We start from the raw sequence: 23,523 nt of genomic DNA, 5'->3' as shown, positions 1-23,523 counted from the left end.
TAGTTTCTTTGTTCAACTGTACACTGCAGAGAGGACAAGAGGCATAGAAGTTAATTTGTAGATTTATAAGAGTTAAATTATCAGCCAGGTTGAAAAATCAAAAACTTAAAGGTTACATGACTAGAGTCAACCAGTTATACTGAAACTTTCCTTTTGTAGAGACCAGAAAAGCCAGTTCCCAACCTGGGATCAAAATGTTAAGCGACACTAGCCTGATAAAAACGTCTCTGCCTTGTCTCTATGTTTTTCTCTCTTGACTACCCTAAATGCCACAGATTTCCTCTCACAACTTTAGTCTTCATTGTGTGGAAATTTAAACCTCTGTAATATGGGATTTCTGTATGGCTTAATGCAGACACCTCCAGGCATGGTCAGAACGACTATATCGTATGGAATACTGCAATACTGCGGTGTGGAAAGACACGGGAACCTACTGCACTATACTCCCATGAAAGCATGAATGGAATGTTGAGAAGACACTATATCCTGTCACCACACATCTGATAAAGACGCTGGATTTGAGAGAGAGAATATGGGGCCTGTGGCCAGTAACTCTGGGTTAAATGATATACTGTTGCAGCTGGACTATAAGCAATGATACATGGCCAAGAAAGGTTAAATGGTTTTATTTGCATGAAGGAAGAATAGTTACAAGAATATTTATTGCATTATTACTCAATTTTTTGTATTAAAAGTTACACTGCAAATTACTTTAACCATTAATAATTGAGACCCTTTGTTTTAGACATATCTAAATTGTGAAGTTTTGACGTAAATACGTCTATACGTAAGGATCATTCGGCATAAACAGCGTTACGAAGATGTGTAATATCCATATCAACAATGTGTAAATATGGACCGACTGGTCAGCTTTTATATGAACGTGCATTGTTGTGTTACCTAAGAAACTGCAGGATGTGAAGGCTTATCCAACCTTAAAACACTAATTTAGAATGGAATGTTAAAATACTGTTAGAACTGTTGGTATTCTCACTTTCTGAAACATTTTTAATCCTTTAATCGTATTTATTCAAATTGATAAACAAAACAGATTTGGATTTCGCGGTATATGTTCGGGCGACGTCACAAGCATGTTGGCCCGTCAGGTTGGTTAACATGAAGTTTCTATAATACAGGACTGGAAACATTCAGTTTGTAAGTGACAGTGTATCAAAATGGCGCTGAAAGCATTAGTTGGGCAGAGTAAGTTCCTTGATTATTTATTAATAATTTTTGTCGCTTGTTCTTTTTACTCGCGGTAGCTGCAGCAAAATCACAAGAAATTCTTGATTATACCGATTTGGAAAGTTCTTGATATACATTAACTTATTTAGTTCATAAAATTACACAAGTGGAGGCGTTGGTCTGTGTTGACTATAGTGTATAGAAATCATTGGTTACACATTATAAAATCAATCCCTAGGTGACAAAATTAATTTATGGCAATAAACTGTGCAAAATGAAAGAGAACGAGAGGCACATAACTAATAACGATGTTCAGTATTGCAAGTCTTTCAATCGTAACTGTTTTGGTTGCTATGGTGTGAGTAATGTATTGATTTGTTGTAAGCGTACTATGTAAAAGGAGGTATATGGTTATTGAATGGCAATGCATTACCCTCGTTTCAACAAATAAATAATATATTCCACAGTTTTGTTCGTGTGCTAAGTCACGTTGGAGTTCATGTTCGTCAGGTGTAAGATACTTGTGCATGTATATGCAAATTTTCGTTCACGTTTGTCACTATGTCAAATGAAATCATATTTTCACCCATTCATAAAGATGGTAGGCTCGGACACTTTTACATTGAAAGTTTAATTTGATATTTAATAATGAACATTTTCACAACTAGAAAATTTCAGGTAACACTTGGAGGTTTTGAAGAAATGTTAATGTATTCATTTTCAGTTAATATTGAAAGTGTTTTACAAAACCTGAATTGAAAATACTTTTTAGACACCCATTTCTGGAAAGCAGTCGACATAAATCCAGTTACATACATACTGCTACGGTTTGTCGTAGTCATCTCGCATGTCATTTCAATTGTGTTTGAATTAATTAATAAGCGAATCATATTTATGTTCATATTATTTTTGTTTTGGACATGCAGCGCCAATTAGTTTGATTATTTTACGATTATCTTGAATTTGCCGATGTCGGGATGCGGGTTACATGACGCCTACATCAGATCGATATTATGTCAGGGGCAGCGGTTGGCAACCCGCCAGATTTTGAGAAATGACGTCATTCGGACGTTACCGTGATGATCAATAAATAAATAGTACATAGTCTGTCTCCAGCCCACGAAGGTAAATAAATATCAGTGATGACGCATTGTTGGAGAAATGACGTATGACTCAGAGGTACGAACCTGATATCTGAATGAAATACTGATAATTACATCCAGAAGTCCACCAAGGATTTCACATGCATTGGACATGTACTATAAAATTAAATTACATTTGTGTTTGATTATTAAGTTACTGAAAAATTAGGTGATGCCATATCTTGAGCATTCTGTGCACCATCTTTCTAAGACATGCAAGAATCACCATTTTCCCTCAGTTTTAGAGGTGACAATCTTTTATTATGGATGCCACAAGTCCTTGAAATTAATGTGAAAGAATGGCACTAATCCGCATATTTGTTTTTGAGAAATAAAGAAAATTCTGGGTCAAATTTGAACTGTTCCCAACATTATTGTTAGTAGCTTCTAATAATACACCAGACAGTATTGAAAGTCGGTGCAGTCAACATATCTAGTGAGACAAAAAGTTCACCCTCATATTCAGGCAAATATTGTGGATTTCAGAACATGGTCATGCAAACATGTTAGAGTCATGCACACAGTGAAAATTCAAGTGGGGTTTATCAGAATCTGTGACATTGTTATACTGACCAAACCACTGATGGGTTAATCAGACATTAAAGGCTGGATGAGTAAATATTGCTAAAACTAATATCTCCTTTAAAAACTTTTCATATTCTAGTGTGTTTTCTTCTTATAACATAACATTGTGTTTTTTTAAATAGAGATAATGAATGAGGCAATAAAAAATAAGAGAAAGCCAGGACAAGGCATGGAATGGCGTGTATTGGTGGTGGATCAGCTGGCAATGAGGATGGTATCAGCCTGTTGCAAGATGCATGATATTTCAGCAGAGGGCATCACCAGTAAGTAGCTCATTTTAACCCTTTGAAGCTGACACACACCTAAATAATGTTTAAGAATTTAGTCTATACTGTAAAGAAAACAGCCATGTAAGGAAATAATAACTACTTACACCGAGAATCAAACAAGACCCATAAATACAAAATGTGCAGTTACTGGTTTTAAAGCAGGTGGTGCATATAATTCACCTAAGCTTTAAAGGGTTAAATAACTTATGCTATGGAGTAGAGTCCTTCCTGACAAGCTAACAGTCACTTAGCAGTCAAAGTTCCTGTCTGTTATGGAACCAGGGGATTCATGATCATCTTCTCTAGAGACTCCTAATGGGCACCAACCTAAGTGAATCTAATCTCACACCATATTCATTTTAATAATATAACTAAACTACTTTTATTGAGAGACCATTGAATTGCCAGGTCAGAGATGAAGCCTCTAACTTAGGACAGAAGTTAGGGCTATCACACATCTCATAGGGCTGTGATGCATGTGTGTGGAGCAATGGGGGAATGATAATTAACAGGGGAAAACTAAGGAACTCAAGAGTAAGACAAAAATGAGATAAATATGAAAGGTACAGCGACATATCTTAATGTGTATCCTGTGTCTGGGTGTGGCACATGTAGGAATATCCTGTAATACAGTGGACACAATAACTCTTAGCATCAGCTGTCACTGAAAGAGGGGAAGGAAAGATGTAAAAGGGTAGGGGGCAGTGGGTTGGCAAAGAGTCTGAGCATGTTTAGTATAATTGGAAACATTTTTTCTCCTTTTAACAAAATTGGTGGCATTTTCATACACAGACTTTTGTTATTGTTTGTGTGTGTATAGTTGTTGAAGACATCCACAAAAAAAGAGAACCTCTGTCAACAATGGAAGCAGTCTACCTCATCACTCCATGTGACAGCTCAGTTAAGGCACTCATGGCTGATTTTCCCAACTCTAATCATTGTATGTACAGGGCAGCCCACGTTTACTTTACAGAAGGTAGGGTTCACATCGTTAATAACATGTTTCTTGGTTGGCTGGAAGGGTAAGTGGATGGATGAATGGATGGGTAAATGGAAGAATGGACTGCCTCTGGACTAATTGAAAAGAAATCTTTGTTGATATTGCATTTATTGATATTGTTTATTATTAAACTGTCATGAATCTTTGTGGCGTTATGTAGAAATATAATTGGAGAAAACATGTGCATAAAAATTATCTTGTACTTGAAATTATGTTGCTAGGCTTTAGTATTTCTTCTGTTAAATTTGTGATATGTATCAGATGAAAACAAAATTTTATGATGGTGTAATAATTTACCAAGATGAATCCCTGGATGTTGAACCAGTTAATTTGAGTAAAGATTTTATAAAATCCCCAAATTCCCAACCTCACGTGGCAAGTGATGGGATAATACTTTGAAACAGACCACAGCTACTTCCATGTTCTGAGTTCAGTATGTTCCAACTGTAATTTTTATTGAACATGTGTACAAGTCAAAGTCACATATACATAGGGTATGTGGTTAACAGTTTTGTTAAGCCAAGAAACCAGTAATAACCAGTGGTTAGTTTTGTTATTTGAACAGTGGAATATACTCTTCATATTCTATTTTTATTTCCTCCAAGATGAATCTTTATCATTTTCTGATCTGTGTTGTCTTCTCTTACTATCTTTTGTGTATGTTCTTTCACTTGGTCTCCCCATGCTGTTTATTCAGTATCTTCATTTCTGGAGCTTTAAAAGGAAGCCTCTTGTCATACCACTGTGTTCTTGTGTGACCAACTATTCTTCTATTGTTTCTACTTTCAGATCTTGCTTAATGTTTAATAACAGTATAGCATTTGTAAGTACCAAATCCTGTTTTTTGTAGTTTATTTTGATTCTCCAGTTGAATGATGAATTGCTACCTGATCAGTTGTCATAATGTCATGTTCTTGGGGAAGCAGCATTTATGTAATTTTCATGGATGCCTCGCATTTATGAATCCACACAAAACCATCTAGACTGGCATGCATTGTTTAAAGTATTTTATTTTTGCAGCATGTCCTGGTGAGGTATTTAACCAGCTGTGCCGATCTACTGCTGCCAAGTATCTTAAAACTGTGAAGGAAATTAACATTGCCTTTATAGCATACGAGGAGCAGGTAAAAGAGTCTGTCTTAATTTGTGAGTTGTTATGCCTTGCTGCTGCCTCTTATGGAAGGGAATATAACACCATGATCCAGCTAACACTGGCTCTGTATTCCTTCTTGGGCTCGTGTAATTCATCACTCTTACTTCATAGTTGCAAAATTACACTTTTATCCTGAATTATGGAATGCCAGATTCCTCACTTAATGGACTCCAACAGATGCAAAGAAAATCTAGTCCAACAAAAATTACTATTTTGAATAGTGACACTTTTTAATAATAAATTAAATTCTGTAATGGTACAGATGATAACTTTATATTTATGTTAGAGGATGATGATAATATTATATATTCAAATCTAAGTTCAGTTTTATGAACAGATTTTAACCTGTATCATACAGAAAGAGGGAATTTAAATCTCTATACAATGGGGCTGCCAGCTGGATTTTAACTCCAAAGTTCGATCCCCGACGGAGGCAGAGGATTTCTCCCCTAGCCTCTGCGTCCAGATCGGCTCTGGGGCCCACCCAGCCTCCTCTCCAATGGATACCGGGGTCCTTTCCCAGGGGTAAAGCACAGCCGGGGCGTGATGCTGACCACTCACCCCCATCTAGTGCTGAGGTCAAGAATGAGTAGGAGCTATACCTTCACTCCCCCCAAGCGCCTACATGGCATATAGTGGGACAGCTTTACTACTATTACTAGTTAATAGTTTAGTGGTATATTACTGCAACACACAACCAGCCAGATGGTGTGTTAAGCCGTGGCACGTACATAATAAAAGTTAATGAATGAATAAAGAGAAATATGGGAATGGAACTAAATAGAAGACTGCCAAAATAAGGGTGGAATAATTTTGCAACAACGTGAGAGGTAAACTAGGGTTTAACTGGTGGTCTGCAGGTTTATGTCAGTCCACAAGTTCTCATTTGTGTTGTTCTATTTTACCAAAGTGGAAATTATTTTACAAGTTATCTTTTTTCAAATCTTCATTTTGTTCTAGTGACTAAATAGTTGTGCCCTTCATCTCAAACAATTCAAAATTTCATATTGATGTTAATTTAAAGCTCCGACTGTGGACATGAAATCAGGTTAAACTGCAGTTAACTCTTGGTTTTCCTGTCCGTCACTTTTCCCCACGCTCTGTTCACTGTGCACCTGTCATTTTAATTTGCCGTTGGTTGTAAGTAAGGGAATGTGCCATTTGGGTACTGCTAATAATATGCAGTACTTGTGGGAAGAACTTTAGTCGTTTGCTTTCCTTAAAATGCTTCGTTCATATTGTGAGGTTATCAGGCAGTGTAAATTAACAATTACCAAAATAATTATCCATGTATGTGCATTCTTTCCACTAGACAGACTTCCAGTATATTAAATGTATTAATTAAATTAAAATTAAATCCGTGGCGTAACAGCTCCAGAGAGCCAAAGCCGACTAGCTTGACTGCTGGCCTCACGTTCACATGCCTAAGCAGAGGTGAATGATCATCCAACCAGATATAGGGTGACGTGTGGTCAGCACGACGAACCCCCAGCCATTGCTAGCTTTCCTGACCGGATTACGCTACTCATTGTAGCTCCCCAATTTCCTCACGATGCTGGGTTGGCACCGGTCCCATACACTGGTCGAAAATCTCATGAGAAAATTTCTTCTCCCCCGAGACTCGAACCAGCGCGCATTCCGTATCGCCGGTCTGAAGCATGATGCCTCAGACTGCGCGGCTACGGCGCGGGACATTAAATGTATTATGTGTCGTATCAAAGTTTTAACATACAGCTAAATATTTTGTACAGAATTTGTAGGTAAGTTTGTGATGTATCTCCGTACAGAATTTTATCTGCCTAGTTCCATTAATTATTGCCTTCAAAACAAAAGCTAAATGCAAATTTTGCATGGTTACCATGTAGTAGTTTTACATTGTATACATAATTTACACTAACACATGTTCTGTGTTTTAAGTTTTCTATCGCATAAAGTTTCTTTACCTTGCAGTAAGTAGTATGAATATTATTTCCACCTTGCAATGGCATGGCTGCCATGTTGGCATTGCTGATGGCAGGAAATGAAATGAATGAAGATGGAGAGGTGACCCATTAGAGAATGTTTATTGAATAAAAAATGTGGGAGAGGGGAGAAAACTTGAAAGGATTAATGTGCAGACATGATACTAATGAGTTTATCATCCCTTGCTATTAAGGAATTTAGGCTAAAACAGATTTTTGTTCTACAAAGGACTAGTAGGGAGCAGACAGATGCTGTCATAGACGTGTGTCTGGAAAATAATATAACAGCAAGATGCTCTGCTTGTTAGGAAGTCAGATGGAGAAATCATGAAAAACTGTTTACCTGTCAAGGTATTACTTAAAAGATAAAAAAAATTAAGTAAATTTCATTCATTAGCTAAAAATATGAATGCAGAATATTGTAAATTTAAAGAAACTGGTTACTTCACGAATGCATTAAAGCTGAATGTGGGCTTTTAGCTGAGGCGTCTGACATTCCACTGCTCATTGTGCCTTTATGTGTTTATGTTCTGTGTGCTGCCTCATGGTTCAGGGAGAGTCATTGATCTGTGTGTAGTGTGGTTTCAAGTGGTTTTTGGTGGAATAATTATTGAATTTTAACTTTTGCAGGAACTAATAATTAAACAAGTTATAAAGGATCATGGTCTCTGTAGCAACACTTTTGTACTAAATACAGTTAAAGTGTATTATTAAATTATCCTAGTAAATATAATAGGTTTTATGATGGCTTTGAAAGGCTATGAGTTTATTGCTGTGCCTATCTTTAACAGAATATTTATGTGGATTTGGTTAAGAAGAAAATGAAGATACATCTTTGAAAAGTACACCAAAAATAAAATTGTAGAAGCTGTGGGGAGTGTTGTTGGAATCCATCATGTTGGAACATACGTTGCAAATACAAAATTTATCATGTAATCAAGTCGTTTAAGAGTGGTCTGTTTCAGTCTCAGATTTCATGTCATGACCCCATATTAAATCTCCTATAATGAGAAGTGAATAATATGAAATGCTGATCCATAGGAAACAAGGATTTCCAGATTTGGGGGTTTGTTCACATGGAGTTTTATTTGTATGGTTGTGTCCTAAACACTGTCTCAGTTCCAGGCTCAGGAACCAAGAATTTACTCCACTACTTAAGTAACACATGCCCTTAACTCTTAAAGACTCAGGTATTTTGTATTCTAAGGACATAAATATCTATTTTAACAGTGTGCCCTGAGGAACTGTTCAATGAATTGTGTAAATCAAATGCAGCTAGAAAGATTAAGACACTGAAAGAGATCAACATAGCATTCTTACCATATGAATGTCAGGTTTGTTATCTCATATATGGGTAAACTATATGTCTTCTTTCTCCAGAAGTATGAATTTGTGGTAGTTACAGTGCATGAAGCATGAGCAATGGATAACGTATATGTATGTGTTTATATATATCAGCTCAGAGCCACTGTATTAAAATATATGTTCTGTCACTTAGGTCAGTGACTGTGGCCATTGGCAGGCCTTTGTATTGAACCGTTAGATTCTGTTCTTCTTCTATGGCTCTCTGGTCCTTATTCGGTCCATGGCCTCCTCAATTCTCTTCCATTCGGTCCTATTTAGTCCGAGGCTTTGATTGAGGTTTCGAAACATCTTCCTTTTTACGGTGCAAGGTTGTTAGCCTTGCGACTAACCCCCAACCTGGAGGACCAGGGTACCTGTCTTAGTCTGACCTCTTCCCCTTGACCAATCTGGCTAAGGAGGCCCTACCAGTAGCTATGCTACCGCCACTGAGGTACTCAAGCCTCACCAGCATGACAAGGTGTAGGTACCCTTAAGTGGGGCGTTAGATTCTGTTATCAGGGAATTATTTATCAGTACACTTAAAATTCCTACACTTACGTAATTTCATGGAAACATACATTGTTCATTCAGTATACAGGTTAGTTGGCAAGTTGCATGGTTTCATAAAGTGCTATTTTATTTGTATTTTAATAAATTTGGCACTAAGAAAGCATTTTTATGTTTTGTGTAGTGTGTGAATCTACTGCAACATTTATTATTACCTAAAAAGTTGCTTGCCACATCTAGTACATCTACAGAGATTGTCTGTTAAATCATTGTATCGGCTTTACTTACATAGCTACATATGCATCTTTTGAATATATGCCAGTAACAATTTTGTTTTCCGTTGGCATGTTTGTGTAATAACAGTTTTATTTTCAGCGATTTTCTTGTATTACTTTAGACACATATTTTTCAAAATCATATTTCGGGGTTAATTTATTCCTTTTATGTACTATGGCCTAGAAGTCTAGATTCACCCTTTGCTGCATGTAAGTCAACAGAACACTAAATATTTCATGCTGTGTTTAATGTACCAAGATGTAGAATATAGAGTACATTTAAATCAACTTATCTGACACCATCACGATGTAGTGAATTTCATTGATGCGGCAAAGATTTCAGATGTTACTGTTCTGAAGTAATATTTGAGACTGAAACAGATCTGTGTTATGAAAGACTAATGGAAAGATGTCTAAAATAGCATGGAATGATAAATGTTATAATATTCATTTGCCATGAAAGTATTAAGTAATACATACTGAATGATAAAGTTTAAGAAGTTTGCTTTTGTACAGCAGTAGTTTTTTTTTTGGCTTTAATTTGTTGCATATACATTTTTATTCCTGCTTTAAGCTTGCGTCTCTTTTAAGGAACCATGCTTAGAACATTTTATTGTTATTGCTGCTTTGCATTTTGTTTACTTGTGACATACTTATTAAACTAATATATTTAGTATCTCAGATAAAACTTAATAATTAATAAATATCTTAGAAAGTGTTTTAGCATTTCATTATTGAACATATTGAAATTATCAAAATAACACCTGATTGATGTCATATTTAGATACTACCAACACTTATTAAAATCCGTTCTAAATAAAAAGTATCACACCTTGCACAGACTTTAAAGTTTAGCGTGAACTGCGTATTGACGGTACTGTTATGTTTTCATTGGCAGGTTTTCTCGCTGGACTCACCCAATACATTCCAGTACTTCTACAATCCAATGTTAAGTGGCAATCGTACTGCTAACATGGAACGCATGGCTGAACAGATAGCTACACTGTGTGCTACACTTGGGGAATACCCTTCTGTAAGATATCGCAGGTAAGTTGACAGGGTTGAACAAGTCAGTTTCTGCTTCTGCTTGCCCTCAGAAAATTAACAGTTACAGAATATTGTTGGTTGGCATCTAAGTGTGTTTATGATGATCTGATCTCTGTGCACTTAGACACGAACACACAATCTATTATAGAAGTGGGAACATCAGTAGTGTTGACTATATTACTACCAATGATAGGGTGATCATGATAACAGTGGTCTGTAGAAGGGATCTACAGGTTAATGTAGACTCCAGACAATGATGGGGGCACTAGTATTCTTCACATTCCTAAAGTTCTTTTATCAGAGCAGAAAGATGTACATTCAGATTTGATCAGGGATCAAATCTGGAATTTTCTAGTGTCTTGCCCTGGGACCACCAAGTCCCCCCTTGTTTACAGAATATGCAATGGAAAATTTTAAAAGCTGTTTTAAGGGAAATCTATTTAGTTTTGAAGTTAATTAGCTTATGTTCACTGTAAATGTTAGTAAACTGCATTAACAACAAGTCTACAGACTCACTTTTGTGTAATTATTATGTGCCCTTTTGTCCCTTCCAGAGTGTTAAGGAGGAGAAAATATGGATGAGAAAGAATGTTTGATGAAGTGTAGAAAATTAAAGTTCTTAGGATGATATAACAGAAAATATGGTAGTTCTTCACATTTTCCTCATATTTATCAGAATTTATACTTGAAGCACCAATATGTATTTTGCTGAATAATGGATAACATATGCAGGATTTGAGGTTCTCATGACAGTGAGTACAAAGATGGCTGTCTTCTGAGTTGTAGCACCATGTAGTCTGGTATCATCAGGTCGTGATAATGGAGGCAGCAAGGATCTCTGACTACACAGCACTACAACCCAGAAGACAGCCATCAATGAACTAACTAACTAACTAACTAGATGGCTTACCGAACCCGAAGGTTCATCACCGAATTAACCAAAGCCCTCCACCGGACCCTGTCCTGGGCCAACAAAATCCAGTTTCCTTCAACTCCTATCTCGGATAGATCCCGCCTGAGATTATCCTCCCATCTACGTCTAGGTCTCCCCAGCGGTCTCTTCCCTTCAGGTTTCCCAACCAGTACCCGGTGCACACCTCTTGTCCCATCCATGCGCGCTACATGTCCCGCCCATCTCACTCTTCTCGACTTAATCACCCTCACAATACTGGGGGAGCAGTACAGATTTTTAAGCTCGTCATTGTGCAGTTTTCTCCACGCCCCATCGTCTTCCCTCTTAGGCCCAAATATCCTCCTCAACACCCGATTCTCAAACACCTGCAATCTGTGTTCCTCCCTCTGAGTGAGAGACCATGTTTCGCACCCATACAAAACAACAGGCAAGATTATTGTTTTGTATACTTTAATTTTCAGGTTCTTAGAAATCAGACGGGAAGACAAAATATTTTGGACTGAGAAGTAGCAAGCATTTCCGGAATTTAGTCTCCTCCTAACTTCCTCACAAGTATCATTTTGATTTGTTATTGTTGTTCCCAAATATTTGAACTTTGTAACCCTTTCAAAGGATTTATTAGCTACCCTAAGATAATTTTGCCCGCCTGTCTTCTGATGACGAGATACTAACATGTACTTAGTTTTTTCTGAATTTACTTCCAGCCCCACTTGTCTACCAGCCTCTAGTAAAACTTCTGCGTTCCTCTTTATTGTATTTATATCGTCCCCCAATAAATTAACATCATCAGCATATGCCAATAGCTGATGTGTCCCGTTCAATTGCAAACCCTCCTGCCTACCTTGGACCTTCCTGATGGCGTATTCTAGCGCAAAGTTAAAGAGCAAGGGAGACAAAGCATCTCCTTGTTTTAGACCGTTCTTGATGAGGAATGTCTCAGATACATATTTACCTACTCGAATTTTGCTGCAGGTTTCATTTAAGCACATTTTTATTAGACCCACTAGCTTCTTTGGTATACCAAATTCAATAAGAATATTATATAGCACTTCTCTCTTCACAGAGTCATAGGCTTTTTTGAAATCTATAAATAACTGATGTACAGTCCCACCGAACTCCCATTTTTTCTCTAGTATCTGACGAATGCAAAAGATCTGATCAATCGTTGATCTGTTTCGTCTGAACCCACACTGATGATCCCCAATAGTTTCATTCGCATATGGGGTTAATCTTGCCAAAAGAATGTTGGATAGAATTTTGTATGAGGTTGATAGCAGCGATATTCCTCGGTAATTACCACACTCAGTCTTGTCCCCCTTCTTATAAATAGGAATAATTATGGATTCCTTCCATTGATGTGGCATCTCTTCCTTATCCCAAATTAACTGAATAAGCTTATGGATCCTCATATGCAACCCTTTGCCACCTGCTTTAATTAATTCGGCCGGAATCTGATCAATTCCTGGAGATTTATAACTTTTCAACTTCCCAATGGCTAGTTCCACTTCATCTAAGCTAGGTTCTGGCACCAACAGTTCAGCTGTATGCATTTTAATCTGTCTAATATCACCAGTATTATGAACATTTAAGAGCTCGCTAAAGAAATTTTTCCACCTATTCACAATTTTTATTGGATCTGCAAGCAAATTGCCACTATCATCCTTTACCAAATTAGTCTGGGGTTGATATCCTTTCTTAAAGTTATTAATGCCTCTGTACAGGTCTCTGATGTTTTTTTCCTTATTATTTGTCTCAAGTTCAGCAATTTTGCCCTTCAGGTATTCCCTTTTCTTAGTCCTAAAGGTTCTACTAGCCTCACGTCTCACGTTACATAGATTATCCGCATTTGTTTTGTTTGGGTTCTGCAACCATTGAAATTTTGTTTGCTTCCTTCGATCTATTAATTTTGAACATTCTTCATCAAACCACGGTTTATTTTGCTTTCTCCTGTAGTATCCTAGTTTCTCTTTTGCTGAAATTTTGATGCAGTTTCTGACATTTTCCCACTCCCTGTTGATGTCCACACTTTCATTATCCTCATTTGTCTCTAAAATTTGAAACCTATTCGAAATTTCAACTTGATATTGTTCCTTTGCCTCTCCCTCACTTAATTTTTTCAAATCAAATCTTTCTGTGTCAAAATTTTGTTTAGTTCGTCTACTTACTGAAAGCCGCTCCCTCACTTTTGCTACCACCAGATAATGATCAGTGTCGCAATCTGCTCCTCTGAATGATCTCACATCAATTACATTTGTCTGCCTTCTCTTATCTACTAAAACATGATCTATTTGATTGTGTGTTCTGCCATCTGGGGAAGTCCAAGTGTATTTATGAACATCACGGTGTGGAAATTTTGTACTTTTTACAATTAAATCTTTTGACGTAGCGAAGGTCACTGCTCTGACGCCATTATCATTACTAAGTGCATGGAGACTCTCGCTGCCTATTGTGGGTTTGAAGACATCCTCCCTCCCAATTTTTGCATTGAAATCTCCTAGCAGAATTTTCATGTGATACTTGCCAAATGTATCAAATACTGATTCCAATTCTTCATAAAAGCTATCCTTGATATCATCGCTTTTGTCTTCAGTTGGGGCATGAACATTAAGGACAATGATGTCGCACCAACGTCCTTCCAAAATTACGTAAGACAACCTGTCACTAACAAATTCTACTCTCTTAACTGCTGCCCTAATTCTGCTATGAACAAAAAAACCCGTCCCTAGCTGATGATTGTCATTCCCCTTTCCATAGAAAAATGTAAAATTGTCCACTGGGATCGTGCCCTCCCCCTCCCATCGCACTTCCTGCACTGCCACTAAGTCTAACTTATAATTCCCTAATTCCCTACACACTGATTTCAGTGCCCCAGCCCTATAGAGGCTCCTAATGTTCCAGGTACCAAATCTCATGTCCTTTTTCAATTGCCGTGGTCGTGCCAAAGAGTCCGTCCTGATCCGAGGCTTGGTTGATTTTTTCGTAACACATATTTTTTTTAAAGGTGAAAGGTTGTTAGCCCTACACCCAACCCCCAACCTGGAGGACCAGGGTATCACTCTTAGTCTAGCGCATCTCCTTAGACCTGTCCGGCTTGGGTGACCCTACCATGAGCCGAAGCGCCATCAATGAACAGCATGTAAATTTTAGGATAATCAGCTAAAATTATAAACATTTCCTTTCCCTTTAATGATTCACTAAGTTGTGTTTCAAATCAGCTTTACTAACAACAGTTTGGAAAGAAATATTTGTTTTTTTTGCAGTGATTTTGATAAAAATGTAGAATTGGCACAGTTGGTGCAGCAGAAGTTGGATGCGTATAAAGCTGATGAACCTACGATGGGTGAGGGCCCAGAGAAAGCTCGATCACAGTTGATTATTTTGGACAGAGGTTTTGATTGTGTCTCACCATTGCTTCACGAGCTAACACTACAAGCAATGGCTTATGACTTGTTGCCTATTGAGAATGATGTATACAAGTAAGTATGAAGAGCCTCTATTGTTTCTCTTTTTTCTGATTTTGCTTTCTTCTGCTTCATGGATAGAAATTTAAAAGTGCTAAGTTGGCTAAAACAGTATGACTACAGCCCACTTTTCTGAAAGACTAGTCTGCAATCTACTTATATAAATGACAGTTGTTAAGCTGAGTGCTGCTGCCAGCTGTTTTTGAAATTTATGATGAATGTCTTCTGCTGTACAATACAAGAAGCGCGGTGATTGCATGTTATCTAGGTATGAAGCTACAGCTGGTGCACCAGAGAAAGAGGTGCTTCTAGATGAGAATGATGAGTTATGGGTTGAACTCAGACACCAGCATATTGCAGTAGTGTCACAGTAAGTGTGCACATGTGTTATTTGTTATGTTGTTATAGCTTAAGAATCCAGATGTCATACATGACTATTTTGACCTTTTCAAAGATTAAGGTGATTGTACATATCCACATTTAATGGGAGTGCCAAGTGGGCTGGATTACCATTTTGTTCCAGATAATAAATGATGACATTGGATATGAAATATGTAGACATAATCTCAGCAAACTAATTGTGGAATCTGAGTGCTTGTTTAATAGCATGTTTGTAATGATTTTCTTGCATTATGTTAATGATGATTATTATCTTTCTGTACAGGAGTGTAACAAAGAATCTGAAAAAATTCATTGAGTCAAAGCGTATGCCGCAAGGAGACAAGCAATCAATGCGTGATTTGTCACAAATGATTAAGAAGATGCCACAGTATCAGAAAGAGTTGAGCAAATACTCAACTCATCTCCACTTAGCTGAAGATTGTATGAAGGCATATCAGGGTTATGTGGACAAACTGTGCAAAGTTGAGCAGGTGCGACTTACAAATTTGTGTTCTTAGATACAAAAATCTTATTCCTTTGTTCTTCATAAGTTCAATATTGTTTCAACTTTCTTGTCATCTTTTTAATTGTTTTTATATGTTCTTAAATTTGTTTTGTAATGATGAGCATGCTTTAAAATTCTTATCCTCCATTCTGTTAAGGTGGGTTAACAGTTTCTCCTTGCAATAATATATTTTTATGTTTGTTGAATGAATGTTTCAGTCTCTAAATCTAAATTTGTAATAGCGTGTTTTTTGCATGAAGTCTGTAAGGTCAGCATTGTAATTTGGAGGTTGTGCCTTTTAATATTGAGGACTTACTACATGGAGGTCTACCTCAATTTTGGCTCCTGGAATTTTTTCAAGAAATGTAGTGTTTTACTGAGATATTAATTCCTGAACCAGTCAACATTTTAAAATGAAGTAAACACAGCTGGCAATCCAGAGAATATTTAGCAATTTTTCTTATATCTTAGTCACTTTGTGACAAATAATATAAGCCCCTATCATGTGTAGCTACCAAGTGGCTTGATTTGTGTTAATCTCAATATTTTTGCACTTGTATGCCATTCAGCTGGAAAGTATTGTAACTGCTGAGAGTCCATGATTCCAAGAAGAGGTTGGTCCATAAATCAGTTTCTGTTGCAGTTAAAAATTTAGGAACATAATACATCAAAAATAAGAATTGCATGTGTGAGATTATGACAGTAACTGTTATGATGATTGCCCTCAGATAGTTAACTTTGTTTTTAATTGTGTTGATTGAGTGTATCATTGTGGTTGTAATACAGGACTTGGCAATGGGTACAGATGCAGAGGGGGAAAGAATCAAAGATCATATGCGAAACATTGTGCCAATCTTGCTGGACCAGGCTGTATCAGCAACAGATAAGATGCGCATAATCGCACTGTACATTATCTCGAAGAATGGCATCAGTGATGAAAATCTCACAAAACTGGTCCAGCATGCACAGATTTCACCACAAGACAAGCAGACCATTATCAACATGGCTAATCTGGGACTGAACGTTGTTGTTGATGTAAGCAGACATTAGTTACCTTTGCTCTTTAATGTAGTATTATGCAGGTATGCCTTATGTTCTTTGCATGATCTGGATAAAATGAGTGAAAAATGCAGAATCTTATAAATGTCCATCCATTTGCATGTGTTATCTCTGGCACTAGTGAGTGAATTTGATTCAGTGTGAGGGAGTCTAGACTAAAAGTTGTCATAATTAAATTGGTATCTTTCGTTTCAATATGATTCCTATATTGCATGATGCAGTATCAGTGGCAGGAATTGATTTAGTGATTGTAGTAATTATCAAGGATTGTCGCTGTTATTAACTATATACTTTTATTCAACATTCTTCTGTCAAGGTTAATGCCATGAATAGATGAAACTTCATGTGGATTTTAATGTAAATGATTCACTAGTGATCAGATATTCTGCATTTGCCAGATACTGGAGAAAAACAGTATGATATGGTTGCACATTAGATATTTATAGATTTTAAGAAATCCTATTGAGCCGACTACATCCGGCTCTGAGGTTGTGACGGCGAAACTTCGAAAGGGGTGCGCATGCGTGTGGGGAGGTTAAGCTGGTTTAGGAGGGGGGACTGATTTGGGCACTCCCTTCGAGGCAACATTGGTTTGTATGTGTTTTCACGTTGTAGTTGCACGTCCAGATTGGTATTGGATTTGTTTTGTTGGTGGACGGGGCAACCACTGTGTTTCCGAGTTATTCTTGGACCCTCGGGGTCGTCAAGGCCGGGGAGACAAATTGAGTATTGCTGAGAGTGAGCCGTGTCGTGGGGCTTTTATTGTACTTATATGTTTTGTTTGAGAGTTTCTTTGTTTGTGATAGTTTTATCAATGACCCCTGGTAATGTGTATGTATGATAATTTGTTTTAGGACAATAAAGGGTTTTATTTTAAATTGTACTCTGATGTGTTTGAGTACACCCTTTTTCAGGGGCATGGGCCAAGCGAACCTCCGACACATAGAACTGAACACCTCCTCCCCCTTTCTGCATTCAATGTACCAAAGAAACTAGTTAGGCTAATTAAAGTGAGTTTAAATGAAACCTACAGTAAAGTCTGTACAGGCAAATGTTTGTCTGATGCATTTCCTATACAGAATGGCCTGGCATGCTTTATCAACCTTGTTTTTGCAACTTTTCTTTGGAATATGCTATAAGGAAGATCCAAGAAAACAAAGAGGAAATGGAATTGAATGGGACACAAAAGCTTTCGGTCTGTACTGATGATGATAATTTTCTGGGTGAGAACATAAATATCAGAGAAAACATACTTGGTCAGTGTTTCAGTGATTAATACTTGTTCTTGTGAATGAGAAATCATTATTCGTGTAACACATTAAGGGAAATCAACTCCAGGATGGCTATCTTCATTGTGTCATTAATGGCAAATTGCTTCCAGGGTAATCGCAAAAAGATTTATCATGGAACGCGCAAGGAACGTATCACAGAACAGACTTACCAGATGTCTCGCTGGACTCCTGTCATCAAGGACATCATGGAAGAATGTATTGAGGACAAGCTTGAGTTGAAGCACTTTCCCTTCCTTGCTGGTCGTGCTGCATCATCTGGCTATCATGCACCTACAAGGTAAACAAAGATAAAAATGCCCATGTGAAGCTTAACCCATTTCAATTAACTTGTTTACTAACAGAATTGATAAAGTTGTTCATGTTATACATGTGAGTATCTACAATTTTGGGAGTAACAGTATTGCTTCAGGTTATCATGTATATTTGTCTAATTTCCTACACATTCTATCTTTGAACCCGGTCAAGAAAGCTAGCAGTGGCTGGGGGTTCGTCGTGCTGACCACACGTCACCCTATATCTGGTTGGATCATCGTTCACCTCTACTTAGGCATGTGAACGTGAGACCAGCAGTCAAGCTAGTTGGCTTCGGCTCTCTGGAGCTGTTATGCCACGGATTTAATTTTTAATTTTTCTATCTTTGAACACCTGAAATACTATGTAAAATTAGGTGATTATAAAAATATTTCATTTTATTCAGACAAAGACCAGTGGTTATCTACATGAGATGTCTGTCTTGCTAATAGAATGGTGAGGCCACTAATTCTGATATTCACCACAAAACCATTCACCTTAGTTTTGATTAAGTACAGATCGTTGTAAAATCAGTTTTTATCATTATTGTTGTTGTTGGGTTTTACAGGTATCATCAACAGTTCATTTATTTATTCTCATTTCAAATGGTTTAATTGGTCTGGAATATTTCAAATGTCTTGCATTAATATATAAAAATTGTAATTTTACTGTAACTGTATGAGATGTGTTTAATTGGTTCTATAGCAGTGGTTATTGCCCTTTTTAGAGACCTGGGGTCACTTCACCCTTGAAGATTTATAGCTGCACAGGTGTACATGATTGCAGTTTATTGAAACTTTATGGTCATTTATTAAAAATGACACTAAATTAGGCCTACTGTTACAATATATTTAGTTCACATACCATTTAATAATTTTATCTAATGAAATCAGTTATATGTGAGATATTTAACAGTACTTTGGCTTGGCTGATTTTTCAGTATCAGGTTTAATTTCTGTTTTTGTGTTTTGTGTGCATCCCTCCATGCGTTTATTTGTAAATTGCATAGAGTGACACAGTATTACAAAAGATGTGTACAAATTTTAAATTCTAGAATGTGGAAAGGAGAGAGTACGTTAATATTATGACAAAAATTCCATTGCTCAATTTATGTATGCCATTTAATTATTAAATGTCTGTCAGTCAGTCATTTGGTCAGCAAATCATGTTCTAGATCTACAAAATGGTTCACAGGAGTAACGAAAACGATGATAATGATATAGAACGGGGGTTCTCAACCCATGACCTCTTGATGTGTTTTATGCAGCCCACATACTGGATAACCACTTATACATATCTTAAAAAATACATCTTGATGAGGCACCATTAATAAGAATAATAATTTTTATGTATGCAGTGCACGGTATGGCCACTGGCACAAGGATAAAGGACAGCAAACTGTGAAGAATGTTCCTCGTCTAATTGTGTTTGTGGTTGGCGGAGTGTGTTTTTCAGAGATCCGCTGTGCTTATGAGGTGACTCAAGCTGCAAAGAACTGGGAAGTTATTTGTGGTGAGTCTCATCTGGTACATACTTTAAATCATTTTTAGATTTTGAGACTTAAACACAGACCAAAGCCAGGGCTCTAGAAATACCACTTAAATCTTCCATTAAGTTAACAAAATATATCCACCTATTTTCTAGCTGTATGCTTCATACAAAAGTATTTTATAGATGATATCTACAAACGTAATTAAAATAATTATAATCAAAGAACAAAACTAATATATTCTTTCATTTGATGTATGCACCTTACACATGATAACACATAATTTATTTATTAAATTTAGGAAATATTAAATGTATTAATGTCTAAATTTTGGACTGAGTCAGAAATTTTACTCCAACACTGGTTCACTTAATTAGCCCATGGTGAGTAGTGAAATGTATTTTTAGAGCCCTACACAAAGTCTGACAAGACTTTAAACCAAGAACATCAGAAATTACTCATGTTAATTGTTTAGTGATTTTGTTTGTTTAGATTAGAGTTTGTTATTCTGTGGTCTGCAGGAGTGTAAAAACCTTAGGTAAATCATGTGATGCTGAAACTTTGCAAAGAGGCCTCCTTTTTACAAATCCTTTTCTCTGATCGCTGGATGTTTATTCTTTACTAAATATTATTAGAAGGATGGGGCTTGCAGCATGCATGAGAAAGATGAGAACTTGAGACAGACTTGTAGTCAGAGAACCTGAGGGGAAGAAGTCACTTGTAGTATCTGGATGTAAATGAGATAATATTAAAATAAATCTTAACAAAGTAGTAAGGATATAAAATGTATTCATCTGGGTTGGGATAGGGTCCAGTGGTTTGTTCTTGTGAAAATGGCATTGACCTCTGGGTTATGTAAAGGACAGAGACATTCTTGATCAATAAAGAGACTGTTAGATTCTTAAGGACTCTTGCTTTCCAAAGTTCTGGTATATTATTAAGTGGTATGTATACTTCAAAACATTTTGTTGGTGTTTCAGGTTCATCACATATTCTTACACCAGAAGACTTCCTGAGCAATCTACAAAAGTTAAGTAACCAATAAGTATATTGTGTTACTAAACAGTATGGCCTAACACTCTTTTCCTGAGGGACTGTTCATGTATGAATGAAGAGACATACACTTAAGGTCAAATGGAAAGTGCCGAAAATAGGAAGTGAGCATTTCTGTTTTTGCCCAGCATGACAGAAAGATTAAGCCCAGTATTCTGCCATGTTAAGTATTCTTGGTATTCCAAAGATTTTGTGATTATGTGTTCCTGACATTGAGAAATAAACACTGTTGTCTTAATATAACATGTTTATGATTTTTTGTTTGGAACACCAGTATAGCAACCTTGCTTGTTTAATGAGTATGCTGAATGATATTTATGTGTGAAATCCCACTACAATATATGCCATGTGTATAAAGATTTATATATATATGTTATATATAAATGAGTTATAAAGAGTGTAAATCTAAAATTCACACTGATTAATAGATTGTATAAAAATAGTATGATTTTGGAACTTCAGAATTGTTACAGCTAAAACTTAAAATTTTTGGTAGCATTTCTAAGTGCTTTCAAGTGTGATAAGTGGTATGTATAGGTCAGCCAAATTGAAACTCACCTGTCAGTGAGAGAGACCTTGGGTTTAGTGCTTGTATGAGTGGAATGTTTGTATTGCTATTCTTTAAATTATGTTACCCATTGTGAAAAAAATAATATTTTAATTATTAAAAGCTTAGATTTATTTTGCTTATGGAAATAAAGTTATGCAGTGTCTATCTTTCGTTTTTATGTAAATCAAGAATGTTTGTATTGGAACTTGTTTTTGTTAGTGTGTGTGTGTGTGGGGTGGCAGTGAAGATTTAGTATATACTAATATGTAACTTTTAAGGGCTGGAAATTGAAATTGACGTGCTTATAGTCTGTATGGAATTTTACATTGTAGTTTTCATAGACCAGACATGTATCAATCTGTAACTGACTTCTCATGTTGTCAGATATTTTTTGGCAAGGTTCCTCCAGCACACTGCACATTAAGATCACTAATTGAAGAGTAAACTTTGTAAAAGAGTGACATGAAAATGATTATCTTTGTCATATGTCAATATTAATTAAATTTGAAGATAAAAATAAATGTGAATTTATGTTGTTGCTAATGACTGTTAAATAATTAAGAATCCTACATGTATCCCTTAGTTTGAAAATCTGCGTAAGTATGTCTATTATGTAGCAGGTCTGTTTGAACTTAAAAAAGTTCTTGTGACAGCAGAACAAACTAGAAGATTTCAAGGAAACTATGACGTGGCATTGTAGCATTTTTATTCATCTTGAAACTTATGCTCTATTTATGAAGAAGAAAATTTATTATAGAGGAATTCTTGTGAGTCAATTTTATATTGTGGAAGGTATCAGAAACTAGTGATTATTTGTAATCACCTTGTATTACCTACAGAATGTTCAGAAATTTGTGTTAAAATGTTCTGGGGCACAATTGTAAATAAAGAAACACAAATACATAGATTAATAAATATAACTATTAGGTTTGATTGAATGAATGAATCTGTATTAACAGATTTGGTAAGGCAGAATTCTAATGTATGTTGACTGGTGACAGTGAAAATTCAAGAGACAGAGTATTTATTCTGTATTTTTATGTTGTGTTGAATAATTTAAGAATACTGTCTAGTCATTCAATTTATAATTTGGTTTGCAGTTTTATTGAGTTAAGACTGTTCTATAAACTTGGAACATCTGTTTGAAAATTTGAATATAAGATTACACAAGTATATTTAGCCATCTTGGATGTAAATATTAATAACTGATGTGTTTGGTAGGGCTATAGTCTGGAGTTGATGTATTTTTGAGGGAAGTTCTTAGAAGTACTGTTTGAGTCACCACTGATTTCAACAGCTTTTGCAGTGTTTCAGTAGACTGTATTCCTGAAATGTACATATTTGTGAGTACCTCCTTATTTTGTTTTTGATTTCCACACATCTATGACAACTGTAATAAAAACAGGCAGGATATTTCAGGCAGTAGAGCTACTATTTGCTAGACAAGTGGATTTTGATTTTCATTAGGCTTATGGATTTTTGATCTTTTCAATCATGTCTGGACCTGCTCTGGATACCACTCTAACCCAGCAGGACAAATAAAATTACTTAAGCATGAAGCTGATCTCTTGTCTTGGTCTTATCTACTATAAAATAAACAGTTTCAGTAAATGTGTTCTATATATTACAGTGACAGCATATGTAATAATCAGGATGCTGTGTCATAATCATATTAGAAATTGAAATATTCCAGTATAATATTATTTATTCTCAAAAGTAGAAACTGCAATCTACAGAATGAAGTTATAGGAAGGTGTATATTTGGATGATACAGATTATTTTTGGAAGATGGTGTCTAGCAATCTTTGTTTCATAGTGAATACATAATATCTTTTTCAGCAGCCATGTTAGCCAATATTTTGAAGTGTGATCTGATTGTATATGGTAAATGGGATCTTTATCACATGTACATTTTTGCAAACAATGTGCTTGGTTATAGTCCTATATATACCTGTTAGAGTATACTATAATTTATTTAATGGAAAGAAAAGCATTAGTAATGAGTACCCACCTAATAAAGCAATAATACATCACAAATACTATATTTCAAAAATACTCTTT

The 23,523-nt window shown here is 36.2% G+C and overlaps 1 protein-coding gene across 4 annotated transcripts; it reads left to right on the top strand.

Annotated features, from left to right (window-relative positions):
* The first annotated feature begins 1,016 nt into the window (after nucleotides 1-1,016).
* Nucleotides 1,017-22,005, top strand: Rop (Syntaxin-binding protein Rop). 4 transcript variants are annotated; one of them, XM_022084529.2, is made up of 12 exons: nucleotides 1,017-1,203; nucleotides 3,035-3,175; nucleotides 4,002-4,157; nucleotides 8,526-8,629; nucleotides 10,320-10,468; nucleotides 14,642-14,857; nucleotides 15,111-15,212; nucleotides 15,507-15,714; nucleotides 16,515-16,763; nucleotides 18,169-18,356; nucleotides 19,728-19,882; nucleotides 20,840-22,005. In XM_022084529.2, the coding sequence occupies exons 1-12, from the start codon at nucleotides 1,176-1,178 to the stop codon at nucleotides 20,902-20,904; spliced, it is 1,761 nt and encodes a 586-aa protein (XP_021940221.1). In that variant the 5' UTR covers nucleotides 1,017-1,175; the 3' UTR covers nucleotides 20,905-22,005. The 4 variants fall into 4 exon arrangements, with proteins under 4 accessions (XP_021940221.1, XP_021940223.1, XP_021940220.1 ...); XM_022084528.2 differs by lacking the exon at nucleotides 8,526-8,629 and adding an exon at nucleotides 5,202-5,305 and having other exon boundaries at nucleotides 1,021-1,203; XM_022084530.2 differs by lacking the exons at nucleotides 1,017-1,203; nucleotides 8,526-8,629 and adding exons at nucleotides 2,260-2,364; nucleotides 5,202-5,305.
* Nucleotides 22,006-23,523: the final 1,518 nt, after the last annotated feature.

This window comes from Zootermopsis nevadensis, unplaced genomic scaffold, assembly GCF_977971745.1.
Source record: "Zootermopsis nevadensis isolate Lab colony 2312 unplaced genomic scaffold, Znev_1.0 Znev_ptg000002l, whole genome shotgun sequence".
Classification (NCBI taxonomy): domain Eukaryota; kingdom Metazoa; phylum Arthropoda; class Insecta; order Blattodea; family Termopsidae; genus Zootermopsis; species Zootermopsis nevadensis.
The sequence above is the reverse complement of the archived record's forward strand: the minus strand, read 5'-3'. Positions and strand labels throughout refer to the sequence as shown.